The sequence below is a fragment of the Euphorbia lathyris genome, chromosome 9, assembly GCF_963576675.1.
Source record: "Euphorbia lathyris chromosome 9, ddEupLath1.1, whole genome shotgun sequence".
Lineage (NCBI taxonomy): Eukaryota > Viridiplantae > Streptophyta > Magnoliopsida > Malpighiales > Euphorbiaceae > Euphorbia > Euphorbia lathyris.
The window spans coordinates 43,840,134-43,865,613 of NC_088918.1; the positions used below are offsets into that span (position 1 = coordinate 43,840,134).

The 25,480-nt window shown below is 37.6% G+C and overlaps 1 protein-coding gene and 1 non-coding gene across 2 annotated transcripts; both read right to left on the reverse strand.

The window, feature by feature from the left end:
- Positions 1 to 366: 366 nt before the first annotated feature.
- On the reverse strand, positions 367 to 16,022 carry LOC136206978 (uncharacterized). The gene is made up of 15 exons (XM_065998208.1): positions 15,601 to 16,022; positions 15,295 to 15,422; positions 15,059 to 15,188; positions 13,796 to 13,952; positions 13,642 to 13,720; positions 13,169 to 13,209; positions 12,925 to 13,041; positions 12,691 to 12,771; positions 2,484 to 2,546; positions 2,345 to 2,396; positions 1,360 to 1,434; positions 1,027 to 1,074; positions 900 to 935; positions 753 to 827; positions 367 to 678 (listed from the first exon to the last, which is right to left on the reverse strand). The coding sequence occupies exons 1-15, from the start codon at positions 15,758 to 15,760 to the stop codon at positions 592 to 594; spliced, it is 1,329 nt and encodes a 442-aa protein (XP_065854280.1). The 5' UTR covers positions 15,761 to 16,022; the 3' UTR covers positions 367 to 591.
- A 6,109-nt stretch (positions 16,023 to 22,131) lies between these two features.
- LOC136207689 (small nucleolar RNA R71) lies at positions 22,132 to 22,238 on the reverse strand. Its single transcript, XR_010676818.1, has one exon. It is a non-coding gene; the product is annotated as a small nucleolar RNA R71 (small nucleolar RNA).
- Positions 22,239 to 25,480: the final 3,242 nt, after the last annotated feature.

Genomic DNA, 25,480 nt, shown 5'->3' on the forward strand with positions numbered 1-25,480 from the left:
GTTTCAACATGAAAGTCTAATTAATTAAATTTAATGGGAATAAGAGTTAAAAGAATCCAACACTATAAATACACCCCTATGTTGCATATTTTTATGATCCCATTCTTAGAGAAAAAAAGTTTTTCATGCCTCTCATTCGATAAATTACTTTTCGTTCTATTCGTTTCTTAGTTCGTGTGGATAACGTTAGAGGCAATCTACTCTTGGTTGCTATATGGTTGATTACTAACTTTCAGTTTTAGTTTCTTGATTGTGTTCATGACTGTGTTCGTGATTGACGTAACATCCACATGGACACTTCATTAGCAAGTGTAGATAGTTCATCAATTAGTATTTTGTTTAATCTCTCTTTATATAAAATAACGATTAACGGATCTTGGAAAAGAAAAATAGATAAAATAGATAAAATTTTATATTTCCTTCCCCCTTTGCCACATATTATACAAACAATTATATTCACCCGAAATTTGGCCAGCCAAAATGTAAAAACGTCTCTCTAGAGATGCAATGTTCAAAGAAAAAATGATTTGGCTGGCAACAGTTTCATTTGGTTTGGGATAATGCTACATACAATTAAGGACATTCATTCTCTCATCCTTCCAATTTGGTATCAACTTCATTTTTTGATTTTTCTGGTTCTACAACAGGAGGTATACAGTCCACCTTGTAGCGTAAAACCTATGGCATCAAAGAAATGAAATGTCATCAAGCAGTTGAATAAAACGATTTTTAAGTGCTGATCCTTCTATTACCTTCTTAAAAAATGATGAATATGAGTTATCCCAGATGAGCTTGTAGTTTCCAGCCTGTACTGTGCAGAAGTTTCCCTGTACCAGTATTTAGTAAGATTGTGGGAACCAAGAACAAGTGTTCAAATAATAAATAGAGACTGATCTTACTTGGTCCGACCCATATCGCATGTATGGTAATATAAGCTGAGGAAATACCCAAAAACAACTGTTAAACCATGAAATGAAAATCCACGTGTAACAGTAAATATAGCGCATGCTTTCAAGTATGACTTACAGTCTTGTTCCCAAAAGCATCCATATACTCCACGCTAAACCCAATATCCTGACAAGAAACAATGTAAAGCCATTCAAGATTCATAGTTTAACTAGAAAATGAACAATTCCTATCTCTTCAAACACTTCTTCTTTCCCCCTAGATTCCGAAATTTATCAATTAGAACAATTATTAGTAGAACAGGCTAAAGCAACAAACAAGGAGAAGAAGCAAAAAAAGCTATTGTGAAAGTCTAACCAACAACAAACTGAAATGTAAAGAATCAGTGGTTAAAGAAGACTCGGGAACAAAAACAAAATTAATATTTGAAAACTCAGCTCCAGAAAATAATACCAGATTCACAGTGCCTTGAACCAAAGAAAATTCCCAGGCTATGTACGAGTTTATTGCATCCACTTCCAGGGAAACCTATAAGGGAAAATCAACTAAGTCAAATATTGAATATTCATTTAGAGATACCACCCAAATCTTCACACATTCAGAAAGCACAACCATTTGAATCTTCCAGTCAAATTGTCTTCAAACATTCATGTTTGATTCTAATAGAAAGGAAATGCCGCGGGTAATTTGAAGATCTGTAAGTATTGACACGCCACTAAAAAACACAGCTCATTTCATGTGATCCACTCTTTCAATGGATAAGACATTTTAATCAAGCAGAACATTTTTGTGAACTAAGTTCAAAATCAGAGGCTCTATTAGAATTCAAACTACAACCACGATGGACAAAAATTAAGATTACTCTTTTGACACATTCCACATGTTTATGCTTCATACTTTGATATCATGGCATCTTTTATATAACAGAAAGCAACCTACATATGAGCCAGTATTTTCAAGCATTTAACCTCTGCCCATCTATCACATTGATTTTCACTATGGTCAGCATTTTACAATGTGATCTTAGTGAATTCAAACAACATAGCTCAAGTTTCTCTAACAGCCTCCATGCCATTGGCAAATTTCTACACTCTGAAGGCTGCAAATTTAGACTCCATATCATTATCAATTATCAATTATAAGAGTATAATATTGAGGGACAAAATGCTTTTATAGTATAATATTTCATGGACTACAATTTCTATATTTTTGAAGACTTTATTGAACTTCACTATTTCAGTTACTGAACTTGGTACTTGTCAAACAGAAGAATCATTTTATGGTTCCAATTTCAAGGCTTTTTGTAACTAAAATATGAAATGATTGCTAGCAAGATGTGCTTCTCCACAAACACATTGTAAGCATATTCAAAAATCATACCCACAACAAAAGCACATATCTAAATTCATAAACAGGAAAAGAGTTTTCCAGAACAGACCTCATGAGTTTTCCCAGCCAAAACAGTTGTCTCTTTGAAATCATCATTGTTCCTGTCAAGAATTAAATTAAACAAAGAAAGAAAAAAAATTCAACCCGATAATGCTGGCACTAATTGCTGTAATTGTTTGAAAACTTACCTTCCTTGTAGAGCACCAGCAACCTCTGCTGAAATGAAGAAAGGGGAATCCGCAAATACCTCACTGACAGATCAAACATGGTTAGTAAAGAAATAGATAAAAGGGTAAACTTCAAATAAAACCCATGTGGTTTCACTAATTTTCAAATAAAGGACTGTGGTTTACTTTTTGTCAAAACGAGAATTGATGCTTTCAATTTTAGCAAAATAAGGACTTTTTCGATTGATACTATTAAAATCACCCTTGACGACTTCAAAAATGACATATTTTAAGAACTACTGATATTCTAAACAACTTTAATTCTTCAACTTTTTTATTTTGAGATTGTTTAGATGATGTTTGGTAAAGAGAGAGAAAGTTAATGTTTAGAGAGAGAAAGTTCTAAAAAAGATGATTTTCAAAAATCGAAAATGTAGTTCCATAAAAAATATGACATTGAACAACTTTAATTCTTGAAAATTTTCATTTTCAGGTCGTTAAAGATGGTTTTAATAGCATTAATCATAGTTTTAAAAGGCGAAAGGCGAGTCAAGGCGACAAGGGCAAAATATCGCCTTGAGGCGAGGCGAGAGGCGAGGCGACGGCCTCTCGCACGTGAGGCGACAAAAAATTAGAAAATCAAATGCAATTAAATTAACTCAATAAAAACTAGTAGTACTTAAAGATAGTTTAATTTTTAAACTTGTAAACCAAAATAACTTAAAGTTTAATAATAGAGTGCTAATTCTTAAATCAAAATAGCATAATATCAAGCATCTTCATCCCCCAAATCCAACTCCTCATCAAGATCTATTACACCTGCAAAATTCAATCAATTGAAAACATCTTAATAACAAAAATGATACACAAGTAATTTATTATAATAAAATTCCACAAAACAGAAAAAAAAAATCAATTCAAAGCATAAATTCAAATCACATCTCAAAGCTAGAAGTTCCCTCAAAAATTCGGCAGCATAACAACACAATTACATGGAAAGAAAGAAAATATAAGAAGAAATAGTGAAGAAGAATTAGAAACCCTAACCCTAAACAGAAAAAGAAAGATGAAATAAAGAGGAAAGGAAATAAAAAACATACCGGTGGTGCTTGATGACCGGCCGCCGGTGAGAGAACCGTTGGAGAAGAATCGGTGGTGTTGTGAAGAGAGAGCCGTTGAAGAAGAGAGAACGTTTCTGTTCTGCTTTTAATTGTATCGCTGGCTGTCTTTCTTCTGTCTAGTGGTCTTAAAGTCTATTAATTAGGGGTTTTTTGTTTTTTTTTTTATAAAAATACTGGTTTATCGCCTGACCTACAAGAGGCGACCGCCTCTCGCCTCACGCCTCAAACCGCCTCTCGCCTGAGAGGGTGAAGCGGTCGCCTCTTGCAGGTCCATCGCCTTCCATTCTGGAAGGCGATGAGGTGATCGCCTGTCGCCTCTCGCCTGAGGCGACCGAGGCGATCGCCTTTTAAAACTATGGCATTAATCCAAATGCGAAACCTCAATCCTCGTTTTGACAAAAAGTAAACCACAGTCCTTTATCTGAAAATTAGTGAAACCACCGGGGTTTTATTTGAAATTTACCCTAGATAAAATGACTGAAGTTCTAGAACAGCAAAAAACACATTGATATCTAGGTAAGCAGATTAGGTACCATAAATACCAGACCACTGGTCAAATTCAAGATAACATTAGTTTAGTTGCCCCAAATCAGTCACTCAATGAACTATTATCATACAGTTATTAAATAGGTTGCCTTTATCATGTTGTACAAGGTCCACATTTGATGTCCAACAAGAACAGGGTTGATTGCTTATCTAGTTACATCTACAATTTCTAGATTTTGTTCTGTTGTAGATTTTATTTGAGTGCAAATTGTTACTTTTCAATTAGAACGTCCTTCTCGCCACAGGGTTTGATTCACTGTTATCAGAATCTTAATCGTGAATTGCACTATTCGATTCGATTCAGCTCTGTTTCGAGCCGGATCTATAGGTGAATCTAAATGATTCGCGATTTGAATTGTGCAATTCAGCTCTATTTTGAGCCGCATCTATAGGGCGGATGTAAATTATAACAGAATCGGATGTGAATCGTTGGAATTGGTGGTGAATCGGTTGAGTCGGCCAATTCAGGAAATGTGATAAAAAATCGTGATAATAACTAATGCAGCAGATTCCAAATTGTAGTTGAAGAAAACTAGAAGTCTCTAAGGAAGGAAGGAAATAAATTAGTGGAAAAGAACCAATCAGAAATTTAAAAAATAAGAAATAAAATTAATTAATAATTAATCCTTAAGAAATCAAAACACGTCAACATATATGACTTTCCAATTTCAAATCAATACGCAAGTCCCATCCCATTCAGAAAACGTCTATGGCACTTTGGTGCAACAACAGATGATCAGAAGCATTTATCTTCATCGCCGTTCATCAAAAACTTCAACAACACTAATCTCCCAAGCACCAAGGCAGTTATGTAGCCCGCAATCTAGCACCAAAGCTGCTTTTTCTCCCCGACCTCTCTCCGGGCCGAAAGCAGGGAATCAACGAACGATCTACGAATATCAACAGCTTTTCCCACGGTAAGAATAAATTCACTCTCCTCTAGTCTGATTGTTATTTATCAAGTTCTCAATTCAAACTAGCTCCATTCCATTATCAAGTTGACAACAAGGCAAAAAGGCAGAGTCAGAAACCAAACTCTCCATTTCCACTAAGTTATTAAACAGAGTCCGATTTGTCAATTAGTTTTATTAGGATTGCATTTTAATTAGATTTGAATTTTAAGTACTTGGTTGATATGATTGCTTTTTTGACATTAAAATTGTATTTCTAGACTAATATTTGATACTGCCTCCATTCCAAAATATAAGTCATTTTAAGTTGTTTCACACAAATTAAGAAATACAATTAATATAGAGTGAAATTAATGAATTTACATTGGTTAACTAAAAAGAAATTCTCTCTCATGTAATGGTTGGTGAATAAGTCTTGTAATTTTGAAAAACACATGGACCAAGACAAAAAATTTAATGCTTGGATCGGAAAACTAAATTAAAAGTTCTTGGAAAACTAGAAAGACTTGTATTTTGGGGAAAAACTAAATTGCTAGAATGACTTATAAAAAAGAATGGAGGGAGTAATATTTATGTTAAACATGGTAAATATTTTATTTGACTTTGAACCGAATCTTAGGATTCGATTCCATTCACGAGTCATGATTCACAAAATGAGGATTTCGATTCACGAGTCAAATCTCAATTTGACAACTATGGTTTAATTACATAAGAAAAAGAAAATACAAGAATCTATATAGCTCCTTAAGTAGTACTCTTATTTCTAAGATATTTCATGACATATAATCTTTCTATAGAACTTCAAAGGCATGCACGCCCATTGAGAATAGTTTTCCATCTCCCCCTCAGCAGAAAAGAGATTGCTCAAACAGTCATACTAGTTGAAATCAATTATATGAATCTAATCCTCCATGGAACCATGTTTGGGATAAAAACTTTCAGACAGACAACAAACCAAACTACTCTTTGTCAATTCCTCTGGTATCACTTCTTGTGTGTGTGTTTCTCTTTCATGCCCTTTTTTTTACTTGTATTACAACTCAAGTATGCCACCTACATCTTTTACAAGTGCAATGATTATGTCTTTCTTATGTATCTCTCTATCTCTCTTTCTTTAACTTCATCTTTTCCGCATTCCACAAAATGCATCCATAAGCTCCCATAGAGCATAACCAAATTACCTTCTCTTTTGCACTTTCTTATTTAATCATATCTTTACTTCTACAAATTCCATCTCAACATTCTAATCTCTGTCATGCTCATTTCGTGAACATGTAATACTTCTGCATCAAATCTCTTAAAAAAGATCTTTCACGGAAATAAATTTTATCCTCAACTTTCATAGAATAAACCTTCTAAGTGTAACAGAAATTTTAAAACATAGGCCTCCATGCACTCCACCTACAGACTCGTGTGATGAACCTAAACAAGAACATCGATTACATGCCGAAACGCCTCACTTCCATCCCGTATAGCTTCTTACTAAGAAAAAAAATGAAGAAATATACACGGCTTTACTACCTACCTACTTTGATTTTGGGTTGCCCCAACTGTGATTTGCCATATCAGAACTGCTTATTCTCAACTAACAACTCCTCTGCACTAGATTTCCAGCCTTTGGCTTTTTATACATCAAATCAATTCATCTAGTTCATATTAATATCTGATATCAAGTGCTATACATCCTAATCTGTTTTTATTATCAAGCAGCAATTCCAAATTGGTACATGATAGAAAACAGCAAGTTACCCAGCAACAAATACGCAGTAAAAGTTAAGAATTGAGAAAGGAATGTTGTAAATGAAGATAACGATACAGGGAAGTAAGTAATTACAAGGAATATACCCACCCACAGGGACAAGCCCCTCCCCAGACCTCTGCAACAATACAGCGGATCCCAAAATAACTAAACACAACCTGATTTCCACACTACAGACCTCTCTCCTTTATTTCCTTCCCAACTCACTAGGGACAAACACACACACTCTAGCTAACTGACCACTGCTAGGTGCCACCTGTCTTACCCTTCTTTCTCTCATAAACTTTCCACAGCCTAGGTACAAACTTAGTGCTATTCTCCCCTACATTGGTTATACGATTGCTAACATTGCCGCCCCCATGAGAACAGTCTTGTCCTCAAGACTAAAGGCTGGAAATTGAGTCTTGATGTGAAGTTCATCCTCCCATGTGGCCTCTTCAATGCTGCGTGCATTCCATTGAATGAGAACTTGGTCCACAGTTTCCCTGTCGTGCTGAATTTTTTTGGAAGCCAGGACCTTCTCCGGCAGTGTGGATGCTGCAACGTCTATTTCAAAACCAGCAGGCAAAGAAGGCTCTACAACTCGTGGTTTGTTAGCCAACTTCAGCATCCGCACATGAAAGACGGGGTGCACTTTAGACTGCTCCGAAAGTTGGAGCTCGTAGGCGACCTGACGAATACATCGCTTCACCTGAAAAAGACCATAAAACCTGGCTGCTAATTTTTGATTCACTCTCCTGGCGACTGATTGCTGCCGGTGGGGTCTAAATTTGAGAAAAACCCAATTTCCTTCCGCAAACTCCACGTCCCTTCGATGTTTATCGGCCTGAGTTTTCATTGATTGTTGCGCTTTATTCAGATTGAACTTCAATTGGTTTAGTATCTCTGTTCCGTCTTGGTGTTCTCTTACTACCCATTCAACTTTTATCTCCCCATGAATGAATTGGAAAGGTGTGGGAGGCTTCCGACCATAAACTGCTTCAAAAGGGGACATTCCAGCAGATATGTGGAAAGAGGTATTGAACCAGTACTCCGCCCAAGGTAGCCAATGAGCCCAAGTCTGTGGTTGTTCCACAGCAAAACAGCGCAAGTAGGCTTCTACACAATGGTTTGTGACCTCCGTTTGACCGTTTGACCGTTTGTTTCTGGATGATAAGCGGACGACATGCTGAGAACCATACCTTGCATTCCGAACAGTTCAGTCCAGAAATTGCTTACGAATATCGGGTCACGGTCGCTGATAATTGTTTTCGGAATGCCATGTAACTGAACCACTTCTTTGACAAAAATATCCGCAAGAGACTTAGCTGTATAGGGATGCCGAAGTAAGATGAAATGTGAGTACTTACTCAATCTGTCAACGACTATAAAAATAGCATCAAATCCCTTTGATTTTGGCAAACCGGTGATGAAATCCATGGACAGGTCCTGCCAAACCACATCCGGAATATTTAAGGGTTGTAAAAGGCCCTCTGGAGCTAAAGTGGAAGCCTTGAAGCGTTGACAAACATCACAGTTACGCACAAACTCCTGGACTGTCCTGCTCATTCCTACCCAATAAATGTTAGCCGCCAATCTTTGATAAGTCCGGTAGAATCCCGAGTGACCTCCTGTTGGAGTGGAATGGAACTCTTGAAGGAGAGATGGGATGAGGGCTGATTGAGAAGAGATGACAAGCCTGTTTTTGTACAGAAGTATGCCCTCTTTCAATCTGAAATGTGAGCTCGGATTATTCTCTAAGTCAGCCCTAATTTTACCAATTGGCTATCTTTCTCGGCCTCCTTCATCAACTGTGCCCCATCTTCCCAACGTGGATATGAAACAATCATAACAGAAAAGTCCCCTTCTTCACCACGGCGTGAGAGGGAATCCGTTGCCATGTTTAGTTTGTCGGGTTTGTAAAATATTTCAAATTGATAGCCTAGGAGCTTGGCCACCCAATTCTGCTGATCGCAAGTGTTAATGCGTTGATTTAAGAGGTGTTTGAGGCTCTTTTGGTCCGTGAAGATTCGAAATTTCCAACCCTCCAAATATGCTCTCCAATGCTGAATCGCAAGAGCCAGTCCCATGATTTCCTTGTCATAAGCGGATTTGTGTAGGTTGCGGGCTGCAAAGCCTTGCTAAAGAAAGCTATAGATCGTCCATTCTGCATAAGGACTGCTCCCACTCCCTTACCCGATGCATCACACTCTACATCAAACGTTTCCTTGAAATTTGGTAAGGCTAAAACAGGGGCTGTTGTAAGTGCTTTCTTAAGTTCTTCAAAGGCTTGTCGAGATTTGTCAGTCCACACAAATGCTTCTTTTTTTGTCAATTCCGTGAGAGGTTGAGCAATTTTCCCATAGCCGGCAATGAACTTCCGGTAGTAACCCGTGAGTCCAAGGAATCCCCTCACCCCTTTCACTGTGCGTGGCACTGGCCAGTTCACTACTGCCTCTATTTTTTCGGGATCCTTCGCTACTCCAGTACCAGAAATAATGTGTCCCAAATATTCGACACTTTGGCCTCCAAACTGACATTTTTTAAAATTAGCAACAAGCTGATGCTTTCTCAATATTTGTAAAACAATCTCCACATGCTTCAAATGATCAACCCAATGCTTACTGAATATTAAAATATCATCAAAGAACACTAAAATGAACTTACGCAAATGAGGCCTAAATACCTCGTTCCTTGTGGCCCGGAAGGTTGCCGGAGCGTTCATCAATCCAAAAGGCATGACCAAGAACTTGTAGTGTCCGTCATGTGTCCGAAACGCTGTCTTTTCCACATCAGCCCTCTTCATGGGAATTTGATGGTAGCCGGCCTTCAAATCCACCTTTGTAAAATATTGTGACCCATGGAGCTCATCAAGCAATTCTTCTACTACCGGTATCAGATATTTATCCGGCACCGTTAATTTGTTCAGGGCTTGGTAGTCAACACAAAGCCGCCACGATTCATCCTTCTTCTTAACAAGCAAAACCGGACTAGAGTAGGCACTGCAACTATTTCTGATTATTCCCTGTTCCAACATGTCCGAGACTTGTCGTTGGATTTCATCCTTGTGATGGTGAGGATACCGATACGGACGGACGCATACGGGACCGCTACCGACAGCTAGATTGATGGCATGGTTAATTTTTCTCGGTGGGGGCAGCCCTCGGGGTTCCCGGAATATATCCTCAAATTTAATTAACAGCAGGTCCATTTGCCTTAGTTGCTCTGTCTTGAGTTTCTGACAATTACCTATGCTCTGGGGCTCCCTTACTACAATCTCACATGATTCTGTATTTAGGAGGCAGTGTAATGACGAACTAACTCCACTTTTCCCCCTTGCTTCTCCGGACAACTCAACTAATTTTCCTCTATGCCAGAACTTCATCCGCCTTTTTTTCCAATCGTGGCAAAGTTCTCCCAGAGTTCGTAGCCATTCAATACCCAGAATCACATCTAACTTCCCAATGTCAAAAACTAGGGCTTTGATCCAACACTCAAATGACTCCATAGTTAAATTAATCACGGGACAAAATTCAGTGATTCTTACCTGAAAACCGTCTCCTAGTCTAATTACTATCGCCTCACCGGTCTCGACCTCCAGCCCCAGAGATTGAACCAAAGCCTTTGAGATAAAATTATGTGTGGCTCCGCTGTCCACACACAAGGACAGAAATTGGAATGCCTTGGACAGACCCTTCAATTTTGAACGTCTTTAACTCCTCCCCACTGTGCTCCACCATCCCATTCCATTCTAGGACCTGACATTGCCCCCCTTTGAAATCAATATCCTCCTCGTCTCCTGGGTTCAGAGCCTCGGCCAAAACAATTTCCCCTTCAGCGTTGACGTCTTCATCGCCGGCTAGCAAAAGAATTCTTAATCGCCCTTCAGAGCATCGATGAGAGGGAGAATATGGCTAGGCACAACGAAAACATAATCCCTTTTTCTTCCGTTCATCCCATTCGCGTTGAGTGATGTGTTTGGTGCCTCAATCACGTATTGAAGAATTTTGTGCTACAGAAGAGTTATTGGGTCTTGGGCTGTCTATTTTAGGGTTTGAGTAAGATGAATAATTTTCTCACTGATCCGGCCCAATTCTGTGTGTTTGGGCCCATAGATCCCCCCACTTAGGTTAAAACCCTCTCCAGGTTTTAGTGGTCACGTGACTGCTGCCACCTTTCTCCTTTGCCCCCCAATTTCCAGATCGACTTCCTCTTTCTCTGTTTTCCGGCAATTCTACCGTTCTGGCCAAATACGAACCTGGCGACGGATTTCCTCCTTCAGTCCTTTGAGGAAATAACCGACATATTGCATCTCTGGCTTTCGTGGAACCATCGACGCCATCATCTCAAATTCTTCGATAAAATTGGCCACAGTCCCTACTTGTGTTATTGCTGCAAGATCTTCATATGGGTTTTAAGTCTCCGATTGACCAAAATGTTGTAAGAACTCTTCCTTGAACACCTCCCACGTGAGTTGAGGTGTGGCTTCCTTGAGGATTGTAAACCAGTGAATAGCTGGACCTTCCATACAAATCTCAGCGTTGTCAATGCGGTGTTCCAATGGGGTCTGATTGATACAAAAATACATCTCTGCTCTCGTCAACCACCCTTTGGGATCAATGCCATAAAACATAGGTAATTTTACCTTCCGTCTGCCTAAGTGTTGTTCCGTCATCGGATTCGTAGCAGAACTCCCTGGAGTTTGGTTACCTAGCTCGAGGTGTCTCCTTGGAACTGGTGTGGTGTTCTGACCCATCGAGGTCTCATCACCAGTGCTTTCTTCTGTTGCTCCAACTTGCATAGCCCCTCCTCGCAGAGGAGACTCATCGACCGTTTGCGGTTACTTGTCCTGTTTCTTCATCCAGTTCATCATCTTGACCTGAAATTCCTCAAAAGCTATTTGCATAGAAGACATAGACTTAGACAGCATGGTGACTTGGTTTCCCATTGCGGTCAGTTGTTTCTCAACCCCCACAAAATTAGCATCGTGTGAATCAAGCTTACTCTGTATTCTGGGATCCATCTCGTCGGCGTTAGACATCCGACAGGTCAGACCAATTGATAGAAAACAGTAAGTTACCCAGCAACAAATACACAGTAAAGGTTAAGACTTGAGAAAGGAATGTTGTAAATGAAGATAACAATACAGGGAAGTAAGTAATTACAAGGAATATACCCACCCACAGGGACAAGCCCCTCCCCAGACCTCTGCAACAATACAGCAGATCCCAAAATAACTAAACACAACCAGATTTCCACACAACGGACCTCTCTCCTTTATTTCCTTCCCAACTCACTAGGGACAAACACACACTCTCTAGCTAACTGACCACTGCTACGGTGCCACCTGTCTACCCTTCTCTCTCATAAACTTTCCACAGCCTAGGTACGAACTTAGTGCTATTCTCCCCTACATTGGTTATATGATTGCTAACAATACGCTTCAAAATACACCCTCCAAATGTCCTTTTCTCCAATTAATTGATACGCCCAACACTATCCTAGATACAACAATTCACTGTTGCTCCAGAAAACCTGCAAACTATCTTTTGATTTTCCAGCCAGTAATAAGGCCCAAAAAAGAACAATCTTAATTTCATCAATCAACCATAAAAAATTTAGCAATTCCAGAAAGCCCTAAATTTCCAATTTTATGAAGCCGTAACTGCTATGAAACACATACAGAGAAAAAATAGACAAACAAAAATGTAGTTCAACTCCATCTTCAACAAACAAAAAACAGAATAACTAATTTCCCAGAATATCAGACTTCCCTCTGCAGGTTAATGAAGTTACAAAAGAATATCAGAAAGGAAGATCAAATGATGACATATGATCATGGTTGTATGAATAAAAAGACAAACAAACAATCACAACACGACTTAGTAAATTCTATTTAATGAAATGGATACCTTATGAAGGCAACAAATCTTTCGAACTCAAGAGCATAGACATCAACAGCTCGATTCAAGACAGTAACCTGGTCCGTTTTTCTGCTCAATAAGATATAAAAAAGTCAAAGCAGAAAGCAGCTCTAAGAAATTGTCAACCTTAATGGAATGAGGAAACAAAAATAGTGTTTGACAAAGCGAACGTATGTAAATAAAAAAAATCTGCGTAAACAACAAAGAAGCAAGAAATCTTACAATTTACTAGTCTCATATCTCCCCCACAACAGTGAAAGAAACAACCGAATAAAAAGGATCATAGCTGTAAGGTGGTATAGTGGTGGTCCATAGCGTTTTCTTTGCTCTTCCATAGGCCTGCGCATAAAATATTTAACTTCACTATCAATCAGAAAACTGCTACATGACCATTGGATTTTTGTACTCAGGTACAAGTAAGCATTAGATGATATTGTTCACAAGTAAACTGCTACCAAAGACATACCCATCATCATCATTTATTGTCCGAACAAAATCAAGTAAAACCTGTAGTGAAGGAATTGACATGAAGAAGATATCAGTTATATCCATTTATTAATAGTGAAATGAGGCATCTCTATCTTTGAGATATGTAGATAGCATGACTCTTTATTCTCAACTTAAACTGAAAGAATACACTAAGTTGACCAGAACACCCATGTGTCCAAACATTAAAAGAATGGAAAAAGTGATTTCATGCCACTGCTTCTCGCAAGCAAATACCCAAACAACTAACAAATATTAATCTTTTCCAAAACAAAGCAAATAATAGAGGATGTTTCCAAGAAACAACACAAAGACAGCGAACCTAGTTATTGGGAAAAAAAATCCAAGTTTGATGACCAAGGCTGAATTCCAGGTTTGGAAGTAAAATCAGAAGAAGAAGTGTGTGAACACGTTGATTAAATCCACTCAAAAAAAGGCAGGAAAATGTCTTACCTGTGGAACACCAACTAAGTACTTTACAAGAGTTTTATATACCCCTGTAGCAGAACCAAGTTGTGCTAACTGTCTCCTCCTGATAGGACAATCAAGTAAGTTTAGATTACTGAAGTCAATGCCACCACTACTAATTAAAACAATGGTGCCTTACCTTTCCATCTGTTGTTCCCACAACAAAGCATAGCGAGCACGTATACTTGCTCCAGAACTAACCAAAGCATCAACTGTTGCTTGCTTATTCTTTTCCGAGCGCTCCTTTTGTTGTCTGATTAATGTTCCCCGAAAATCTTGAGGCATGTAGGTCATAACTGAAAGTATGTTTCCAAAAATCCAGTCAACTATACAAAATCCCAAGTAGACAGCATATGCATATTTGCAGTATTAATAAAAAAAAAAAAAGGGCGGCCCGGTCGCATTACGCGTCCCCGCTGAGCGAGGGTCCGGGGAGGGGTCCCACCACAAGGGTGTATTGGGGGCAAGCCTTCCCTTGCCAATTTAATTGGCAAGAGGCCGCTCCTAAGACTCGAACCCGTGACCTCTGGTCACACGGCAACAACGTTTTACCGTTGCGCCAAGGCTCGCCCTCTATTAACACAAAAAGCGGAAAAGCATACGTTTTGAATGAACGAGCACTTGTGTATGTGAAGCAGTAGAAACTATGTTTACTACTTTATGTATCTCAGTATTGGAAGAGGTCCAAGATGAGTAGTCCTAACAATCTAGCAATTTTGGCACAGAATTTACTTAAATTCGTGTATAATCTTGAAAATGAATCAAAAGAGTAGCTAAAACTTTCTACCCATACGATTACTCTTTCCAAAAGTCACTGCATCATTCTCTTATTAAACCCATTTCTTATGACTGATGTCTGATTGCATGTGATACATTAAGGTCTTTCATTATCTCTATAAATCTTAACCAATCATTTAGTGACATTATTGTTAAAGACATAACAGAAGTAGATATTTCAAGCTCAGCGACTGGTAAGTACAATTCTTCTTCCTTTCAAACAATTTTTTCTACAATGAACCAGAATTTATCAAATGTAGTCCATCATCATCATCCATTAAAAGTTCCAAAATAAAAAATCAAGGCGTGAGAGTTGATGATTACGTAAAACATATTATGCAAAACAGCCCTGACAAATAAATGTGGAAAAAAAAAAAAAAAATCGTGTAATGGTAGCAAATGAGAGAACAAGGGATAAGATTGTGAGATTGTGAAAGAAGAAAATGTTCCAGGAAGTAAGGAACCTTCATAAACCTCCTAAATATTTAGCGCACAAGATTAGGATCGCAAAAAATTCGAAAAGACTCGAGTAAAAAGACCCGATGGTTCCACATTTTCTTATAGGGAAAGAAATTAAAAAGCGCAATTAGAGATTAATTCCGAATGAAGTACGCATTTAACAAACCTGTATTGAAGACACGTTCAGAATTTTTAGCTTGGAAAGCCACCAAATTCTTGAAAGACTTCTGAAACAAATCCTTGATCTTGACAAGAACGGTAGCAAGTTCACTATCTTCGGATGTGGAAGACTGAAGCTGCCATTACAATGCAAAACCATACAGCTTAAAGATTCACAGGAGTGTTATTGTACTCATCTTAAAAATAATAATAATAATAATAATATTAGTGGTGCGAACTTACTGCTTGTGGCCAGTGAGAACGATCAAGCAAATATAAAATTTCTTCCATATGTTCCCTATTTTTCCATAAATTCTCGTCGATTTTATGAACAGGATCACGGTCCGCTTCTTCTATTAATAATATTTCCTCTAGCATATTTAGCAAAAAGAAAGTAGTATCAAGAAGAGGATAAAGAACTAAAACTGAACTAACCCAGAGCAATATCAGTAACAAAGATGACAATGCATATAAGCAACGAAATAGAAATGAAGGAAAAAAAAAACGATAGCGAAAGAGAGAAGAAAATGCAAGAGAAATTGAAGAAACCTTGTGAAGGGGGAGAGGAGTTGAGCAAATCAGAAGCCATGGAGCGAATCTCAGAGGAGAGACGAACCACGTCGTCGGAGAGAGGTGCAAAAGGGTGCTTGTCGTAGTAAGAAGCAAGAAATTCCCTTGTAATAGGCACCACACCTTGCGTTGATGCCATTTTGTAGTGGTTTCTTGAGAAGATTCAGCTATTTTTTGAGGGATCAGAAATCAAAATTATGAAACAGCAAGAGCGTAGACGAGACGAGACGAGAAGAGAAGTATTTGAGTATTTCATCTATTGAATTTGAGTCCACGATACCCAATATGTATTCTGGTTACGGGACGGTCGGGATCGTTGATCCTCACAGCATATTCCTCTGCCTTCACTTTTCCTTGGCTTCTTTTTTTTTCATTTCAGTTTTAGGTTCTGGTTTTTGTTCAGTAATAATAACAAAAAAAAATTGCAATCGGTAATTAACAACATAAACAGATAATTTCTGATTTACAAGCACTTTCCTCATCATTTTTTTTTATTATTCTTTTAATTAGAGGGAAATTCTGTTGTTTCAAAGTTGTTTCGGCTGAGTGTAAAATCTGGATTAACCCTCAAATCTCTATAATAATTTACTTATGCTGTCATTCATTTCATCTCACAATCTTTTAAAGTTATTAAAATATCTTTTTTATTTTCTGATCGAAAAAAAGACAAAAAAAAAAAAAAAAATCATTATTCAAATTCTAATAATCTATTTATTTTTTAATTAAAATTTAACAATTCATTTTTTTTATAAAAGAGAAAGGAAAAACACAACCAGAAAAGAAAAACTAAGGCGAAATCATCCTCGAAAAAGCCAACTTCCAAAAGGTCATCCACTAGCAGCCTTCGAACCTCCTCTGGCGGGGACGGAATAATAGAAACCCCAGGATCAAAATCATGAGTCATTCCAGCTATAAGATCAGCAACCCGATTCTGCTTTCGGAATACATGCTGAAGACGAGCACAACCAAAGTTCCTGATAAGTTGTTTAATATCTTTGAAAAGGTTACGGCCAATACCATTTGCAACTCCATCCCCATTAAGAGCTGCCACAATTTCAACATTATCCGATTCAGTATCAATCAAACGGTAGCCCCTATTCAAAGCAACAGAGATACCAAAGAAAATCCATCAAACCTCTGCATCATAGAAGTTACCTTTACCAATATGCTGGCCGAACCCAGCCACCCAGCCCCTAAGACAATCACAAATAACCCCTCTAACTGAAATGGACCTATAGCTCAGCCTTGAGCCATCAGTATTGAGCTTGAACCAGTCCACGACAGGTTTCGCCCAGTGCACGAGAAGTCTCACAACTGCCTCTCCCCGAGTTATTCCACGCCTTCTGAAAGTCATTAATTGTAAAACGGATCACCAGCAATAAGTCAGAGGGAATGTCCTCTTTTCTATCAAACACAAAGCAATTACGCCACCGCCACAAGAGCCAGCAGTAAGAGATAAATGTAATCTACCAATTGTCAATCGAATTTAGCTCTTTATCTCGCAGGCACCACGAAAACCAGTCCAGATCCGATTTTACAAAAGAAGCAGGCAACAGACGAGTCGGAACAAGATACCGCCACACATTGCCATTCTGCTGACAATCATGGAGCGTATAAACGAGAGCAATTAGCGGTAGAAGCTAGGTGTCTACGAAATCTCTCTTGATTCATTAACAGCTTATTTTGAGCAGTCAACCAAGCAAAACTACACAATCTTTGCGAAAATCTCAAAGCCCAGATTTTCTTCCAATGACCCGAGACAGCACCTTCCACAGGATCACGAACAAAGTCATAGGCCGATTTACAAGTAAATCGCCCAAAATTGGATCCACCCCAGATGCGAGTAACATGGTCTGCCCCATCCAAGCTGAGTTTAACACTACAAATCTGCAAAAGCCAATCCGTATTAAGAAACGGTTCAATCTAAGCCCAGTCCCAATCTCCGTGGCTATTGACATAGTCTGCCACCCTTAAACCAAGAGGTGAATCAAGAGGTTTAGGATAAGCTACATCAATCAACTTAACATTATTAACCCAAACATCACTCTAGAACATCACATTAGTCCCATTTCCAACAGAGTGGAAGCTCTTCTAGAGGAAGGAGCAAATTTTAACATGGCCAGTCCCTCCAAAAACCTCATTTTTCCTATATTTACTAAGAAGGACATGCACCCATAAAGCATCTGGCTCTTTCCATATATGCCAAACAAGCTTCATAAGTATAGCCTTATTATTGTCTTTATAGCTATTCTGAGACTAGTTCCACCTTCATCTTTGGGCCGACAGACATCACTCCATGGGATAAGATGAACCTTCTGACTACCATTAGTACCACCCTATAAGAATTGTCGATTAAGCTTATCAAGCTCATTCAGAACAGGGTTAGGAAGCAAGGAAGATTGCATAACATGGTTAGGAATAGAGCTCATGATCGATTGGATAAGAGTCATATGACCCGCAAGTGAGAGAGCAGATAACTTATTGCTCACTGAATCAATAGTCTTGTAAAGGTTACTTTAAAGACCTGCACTGAAAAGAGGACACCAAGATAATTCCCAAAAGAGCTAGTCACAGGGAGACCAGTTATAGAACTGAGAGTGTTATAGAGAGAGGAAGACATGTTCTTCGAGCAAAGCATTCGGGACTTTTGAATATTAACTTTATGGCCTGAGGCTTGATAAAAATTCTCAATAATATCCATCATAGTTTGTACGTGTGCAACATATCTCTCTATAAATATCAGCACACCATCCACGAAAAAAAGATGAGACAGGGGAGGACAATGTCTACCAATTTTAATGGGGTTAAGGCGTTAACTTTAAATGGTGTCCTAGATCAAATAGGCGAGCCTCTACATAGTTTTAGCATAAAGAGGTACGGAGATAAGGGGTCTCCTTGACGGACACCACGGGACAGCTGGAAGGAATCCGAATCTCCATTCAATAGGACTTGCAAAGAGGAGGAAGAGATACAAGAATGAATAATATGAATCCAACTCCTGGGGAACTTCACTAGCGATAATGTATCAGTGATGAAATTTCAATCAAGCCGATCATAAGCTTTTTCAAAGTCCAACTTGAGCGCCACCATACCACGCTTCCCTTTCCTCATACGCATAGAATGCACAACCTCTCGAGTAATACAAATATTATCAACCATTTGTCTTCCTAGGATAAAGCTGCCTTGATTGGGTCCAATCATAACAGGTAAAAGGTTACGGATCCTTATAGCTATGATTTTTGTGATAGCCTTATAAATGACATTCCACAGGCTTATAGGGCGCATCTGGGTGAAAGAACTCGGGCTGGAAACCTTCAGGATTAAGACAATTAAAGTGGCATTAGCTTTAGCAATATCTTATGTACCATTAAAAAAACCTCATAAACAAACCGCAACACTCCATCCTTCACTGAATTATAGTGCTTCTGATAAAGGATAGTCGGTAATCCATCTACTCTCGGGGACTTGGATCCCCCCATACCAAAAATCACCAACTGGACATCCTTTTCAAATATAGAAGCAAATGTCGTTCGACACATGTCTTCCGGAGGCCTAGAAAAGGATGACTTAGTCACCACCTGCTACTTAGGCCCACACTCGCAACTAAAGAGTCATTGATAGAACTCAATAGCTAGTTTTTATCTCATTTACATTATGCTTCCACTCGATTCTTCTGCCTTCTGATAACAATGGATTAATGAAGGTACCTAGAGTTTCTATCCCCTTAGTAATCCATTCTTTTCTAGATTTTTGGAACCAAAAGAGTTCCTCCTAATATAAGACCTTAAATAGTTCCTTTTGCAGTTCATCGTGGAAGCGACACAGACTTTCATGCGACTGTGTTTTAAGTTATTTTTGGATATCAGCAATACGGCTTAGTAAAGACTGTTTGCGAACGAGAATGTTCCCAAAGACAGTCTTGTTCCATTTGATTGCTTCTTCCTTGAAATTAGTATCTGCCTGGATAGCATCATTAGTAGGTTTCCACATAGAATTAACAAAGTCCTTGAAAAGAGAGTGAGTCTCCTAGGCCAAGAAATAACAAAAGGGTTTGGCCACAAGAGGAGATTGACAACCATCCAGTCTAAAGAGAACTGAACAGTTATCTGAATGCCTAAATGGAAGATTTAACACAGAGGAGTTCGGGAATGATAATTTGCCAAGGTCATTCCTATAAGTTTTATGAAGGCGGACAAAATTAATGTTTCACTTCCATGTAAAACTGTGCCCAGAGAACCCAAAATCAAAAATACTATAACTATACATCTCTATTTTGTCCCTCAAACAGCGATTAATGTAATGTGAACTACCTTCTTTCTGATCCTGCATCGAAGATTGTTAAGCCCAAAATATACCTAAAATATCATTAGTATTTACATCAGTTTTACTACGAAATCATGTTGTTTATATCTATTTAGAATACTTTTACGTTCAAATATGTTTCTTTCATGCAAGGTACCTAAATATTTGGTAAAATCCAAATAGGAACGAAAGAGGTTAAAAACAAAGGAAAACCCCTACAAAAAGAGTTAAAGACGACGAAAATCAAACGCGCCAAAACGAGGACGAGGACGAAGTCAGAGACAGAGAAAAATACTCTGTGTCGCGAATGAGAATCCTCCATTCTCGGTCGCGACACGCGTCACCCAGCTCTTCCCCTTGTCATTTCGAAGGATGAAAATCTGTTCCCCCATTCTCGGTCGAGAATTTACATTCTCGGTAAGTTCAGATTTTCAGGAAGCAATACCTGCACATGTTCGTTTTCGACGAAACGTGTCCGTTCGATTGGATAAGAACGCCTCTTCGCAGCAGACACATTCCTTGGACACGACTCCTCAACATTTATAAATAGAGAGTTGATTTCAGAGTTGAAAGAATTAATTGAAGAGAAGATTAGTACAGAATTAATGCAGAAATTCTGAGTCAAGCAATTCAGAGTTAGAAGATCGATTTTGTAAAAAGCAATATGATGTACACACATTGTTTACCAAATAATTACAAACACAGTAGCATTTAGATTTAGATTAAGATTTGTTATTATTAGTTTACATTTTGGTAGTAGAAGTACCCGTCTCTATTCCGAAGATTCAGCGAGAAGATTTAGTAGAGGATTCGCCCCGGAGCCTGACAAACTCTAACGAGGTTCAAGGAAAGGATTGACAACCCGTTCGCTTGAAAGTCGTCGAAAGCTTCCATGCTTCTTGTTCTCTGTAAACTTGTATCAAATTCATACTTCATCTAATAAAGTTTATTCAATTCAATAGGTTTTTATGTAGCACTTCTGTAATTGATCCGAAGTGAGTTCTGGTGTTTTCATTAAAACGTAGTTGAATTCAAAATTTTACAAGGAAACTTTGTTGAACACTTAGGCAAATTCATATCTTGAAAAAGTATTAATTTGGTTAAGGTAGCAATCTATCCCGACCATAGGAAGATTGTCTGCGGTTCAAAGCCTTTTAATTGAAAGAGTTTACGTTATTACATTTATATAATTGTTTACAAAGTTTAAAGTTGTTTTCTTTGCTTAATGCAAACGAATACATTTATTCCCTTTTCTAAAGCACTAAATGTTTCTGTCTTGTAAATTCATACTCAAAACAGAATTGATTTCTAACATTCTTCATACTCTAATCTAATTCTTATTCTATCAATTTCAAAACCAAATCCAATAAAACGATTTTATATATTATAAACCTTGAAAGTAAATCAAACTGAATTAAAATAAGTTTTCGTTAAAAAACGTTCCCTGTGGGATCGATATCTTTTTATTACTACAAGCGAAACCGTGCACTTGCGGAAATCGCTCAACAAGTTTTTGGCGCCGTTGCCGGGGAACGCCAAAATTTTTAACAAAAATTTAGATTTTTCGTGTTTTATTTCGAATCTATGTTTACACATACTTATTCAAACTTTTATATTTTATTTATTTCGAATTACTAACATATTTATTTTTTTCAAAATTCTGTTTTGAAGGTAGTTTCGGTTCGTGCAAGATTTCAGGTTCATGCGCAGTTCTCGAAGTTCAGGCATTGCACCAGACCCTATAGACCCGGAAATTGAAAAAACCATTAAAAAGAACAAGAAAAATAAGAAAAACAAAAATAAAACTCCATTAAAAACTAGAGATACCGAGCCAGAAACTATGGCAACGCTTATGGATTACGCTAGGCCGGGAGTGGCGATGTAACCAATAGTATCGTTAGACCCAGAATCACCGCAAACCAATTTGAAATTAAGCCAGCATTGCTTAATATGTTGCAAAATAATGTAACATTTTATGGGTTACCTAACGAAAATCCTAACACCCACTTGATAAATTTCCTTGAAATTTGTGACACTTTTAAAATAAATGATGTGACTGCCGAAGCGATCAAACTTCGCCTCTTTCCTTTCACTTTGAAGGACAGAGCCAAAGAATGGTTAACTTCAATGCCAGGCGCAACATTCGAAACTTGGGACCAACTTGCCCAAACATTTTTATCAAAATATTTTCCTTTAGGAAAAACCGCAAGAGTCATAAAAGAGTTAACATCTTTTTCTCAACATGATAATGAAACTCTTTATGAGGCTTGGGAACGTTTTAAAGAACTTCAACGTTTATGCCCACACCACCAATTGCCCGACACACTTTTAATGCAAACATTTTATAATGGATTAAATCCTACAACTAAAGGTTCATTAGATGCTATGTCGGGAGGGTTATTTATGAAAAAGACATCTACCCAAGCAAGATAACTTTTGGAGGAAATGGCAATTAATAGTAGTATGTGGCCCGCAGATCGTGGACATATACCAGTGGCCAAACCATCATCCTCGAACACATCATCGGTTAAAGGTATAGTGAATCTTGATCCAGTTGCGATGTTACAAGCCCAATTTTCTGCCTTGTCGCACAAAATTGATAGGTTTATGGCACCGTGCGATTCTAATGGTAATCCAATCCAAACGGATGTGGATTATGAAGGTATGAGCGAGATCGAACAGGTAAATTTTGTCCAAGGGCAAAACCAAACTAATAATCCTTATTCTAATACCTATAATCCTGGATGGAGGAATCATCCTAACTTTAACTGGAGAGATAATAATAATAATGCAAATGCTAATCAAAATCGTACCAACAATTATCAAAATCAATCAAGAGATACGATTAGCACTTTATCTTCTAAAATCGACAAATTTATAGATGCTATGAGTGGAAAAATAAGTAATCACGACGATGGTTTTAAACGGATCGAGAATAAATTCGATCAGCTTATTAAAAACCATTCATCTAGCATCCATAATTTGGAGGTTCAAATTGGCGAAATTGCTAAATCAATTCCATCCCGCAAACAGGGAAGTCTTCCTAGCCATACGGAAGAAAATTCGAAAGAGCATGTGAGGGCTATCACTCTTCGTTCAGGGAAAAATTACTTAGGTCCGGAAATGCCCAGAGATTCAACTTTACTAGGAACTGATTTACCAAAGTCCAAAGAAGATACATTAAACACAAAAAGTTCATCAATTGACTCAAGTATAAAAACTTTTGTACTCAAACCACCTTTTCCACACAAAGTACGAAATAAGGACTATGACAAACAACTTTTAATATTTTTAGATAAACTTAAAAATTTACACATTAATTTGACATTTATGGATGCGATTACGCAAATTCCCAATTATGGTAAGTTCTTAAAAGATTTAATTTCGAAGAAAATTAGTTGGGAAGGAATTTCATCCATTTCACTAACTGAAGACTGTAGTTTGATAGTGTCGACTAATTTGCCCACCAAACTCAAAGATCCCGGATGTTTTACTATTCCGTGTAAATTGGGAGATATTGAATTCCCAACTTGTCTTTGTGATTTAGGAGCAAGTATAAACTTAATGCCATTATCTATTTTTAATAAGTTAGGTTTAGAAGAAGATATCAAACGTACCAATATGGTTTTGCAATTAGCGGATCAAACCACTAAAAGACCATATGGTATAATTAAAGACGTTTTAGTTAAAGTCGACAAATTTATTTTTCCTACCGATTTTGTTATATTAGATTTTGCATATGACGTTAATTGTCCACTAATTTTTGGCAGACCGTTTATGAACACGGGACGTGCTCTAGTTGATGTGTCGGAAGGGAAAGTAGTTTTAAGGATTGGAGACGATAAGATTGAGTTTAATATGAACAAAGCAATGAAATATCCTATGGAGGAATTCGCTTGTATGAAACTTGACTTAGTTGAAGAATGTGTCAAATACATTATTCAAAAAGAAGAAATAATAGAACGTATAATGGGTGAAGAATTAGAAGATAAGGACCCAGAGCCTTTGATTCGAGAAGATGGACCAGTTCCACCTTCAATTGTAATACCCCCTAAATTAGAACTTAAAGAATTACCCAACCATTTGAGGTACGCTTTCTTAGGCGAAGGCGATTCTCTGCCTATAATTATCTCTAACAAATTAACACATGTTCAAGAAGAAAAATTGAAAGAAGTTGTTAGAAATAGGATAGGAAGTATGGGATGGCAAATTTCAGATTTGAAAGGAATTAATCCTAGTATTGTAATGCACAGAATTCACTTAGAAGAAGATAAGCCACCTAAAGCAGATAGGCAAAGACGCTTAAATCGGAACATGAAAGAGGTAGTAAAAAATGAGATTACTAAACTTTTAGACAATGGAATCATTTATCCTATTTCGGATAGTGAATGGGTTAGTCTAATCTATTGTGTACCTAAAAATGGAGGCATAACTGTAGTAAGGAATGATGAAGGTGAATTAATACCTACACGAACCACCACCGGTTGGAGGGTTTGTATAGATTATAGGAACCTTAACAAAGCAACCAGGAAAGATCATTTTCCTCTACCTTTCATTGATCAAATGATCGAAAGGATAGTTGGTCATACTTTCTATTATTTTCTAGATGGTTACTCCGGATATTTTCAAATTTATATTTACCCGGATGACCAAGATAAAACAACCTTCACATGTCCTTATGGAACCTTTGCATATAGGAAAATGCCTTTTGGTTTATGTAATGCACCAGCAACATTTCAACGTTGTATGACTGCAATTTTTAACGATTTCATTGAAGATATCATGGAAGTTTTTATGGATGATTTTTCAGTATACGGAGATTCTTTCGATGCATGTTTAGGAAATTTGGATAAAGTTTTGTCTAGATGTGAAGAAACAAATTTAGTTTTAAACTGGGAAAAATGTCATTTCATGGTTGACGAGGGAATTGTTTTAGGTCATAAAATATCTGAAAAAGGATTAGAAGTGGATAAAGCAAAAACTTCAGTAATAGAAAAATTACCCCATCCAACTACTGTTAAGGGAGTAAGGTCATTTTTAGGACACGCAGGTTTTTACAGACGATTTATTAAAAACTTTTCTGTAATTTCCAAACCACTTACTAATTTACTCATGAAAGACTCAACTTTTGATTTCAATGAAGATTGTGTTAAAGCTTTCGAAACATCGAAAGCGGCTTTAGTCAGTGCACCCATAATTGCTAAACCCGATTGGGATTTACCTTTTGAAATCATGTGTGATGCAAGTGACTTAGCCGTCGGATGTGTTTTAGGACAAAGGAAGGATAAGAAACTTCATGTTATTTATTATGTCAGTCACACACTGTCCGGTGCACAATTAAATTACACCACAACCGAGAAAGAAATGCTAGCGGTAGTTTTTGCATGTGATAAGTTTAGGTCATACCTGTTAGGATCTAAAGTTATTATCTATACAGATCACGCAGCTTTAAGGCATTTATTTGCTAAAAAAGATGCAAAATCATGTATGATTAGATGGGTTTTGCTATTAGAGGAATTTGATATAGAAATTAAAGACAAAAAGGGAGTAGAAAACC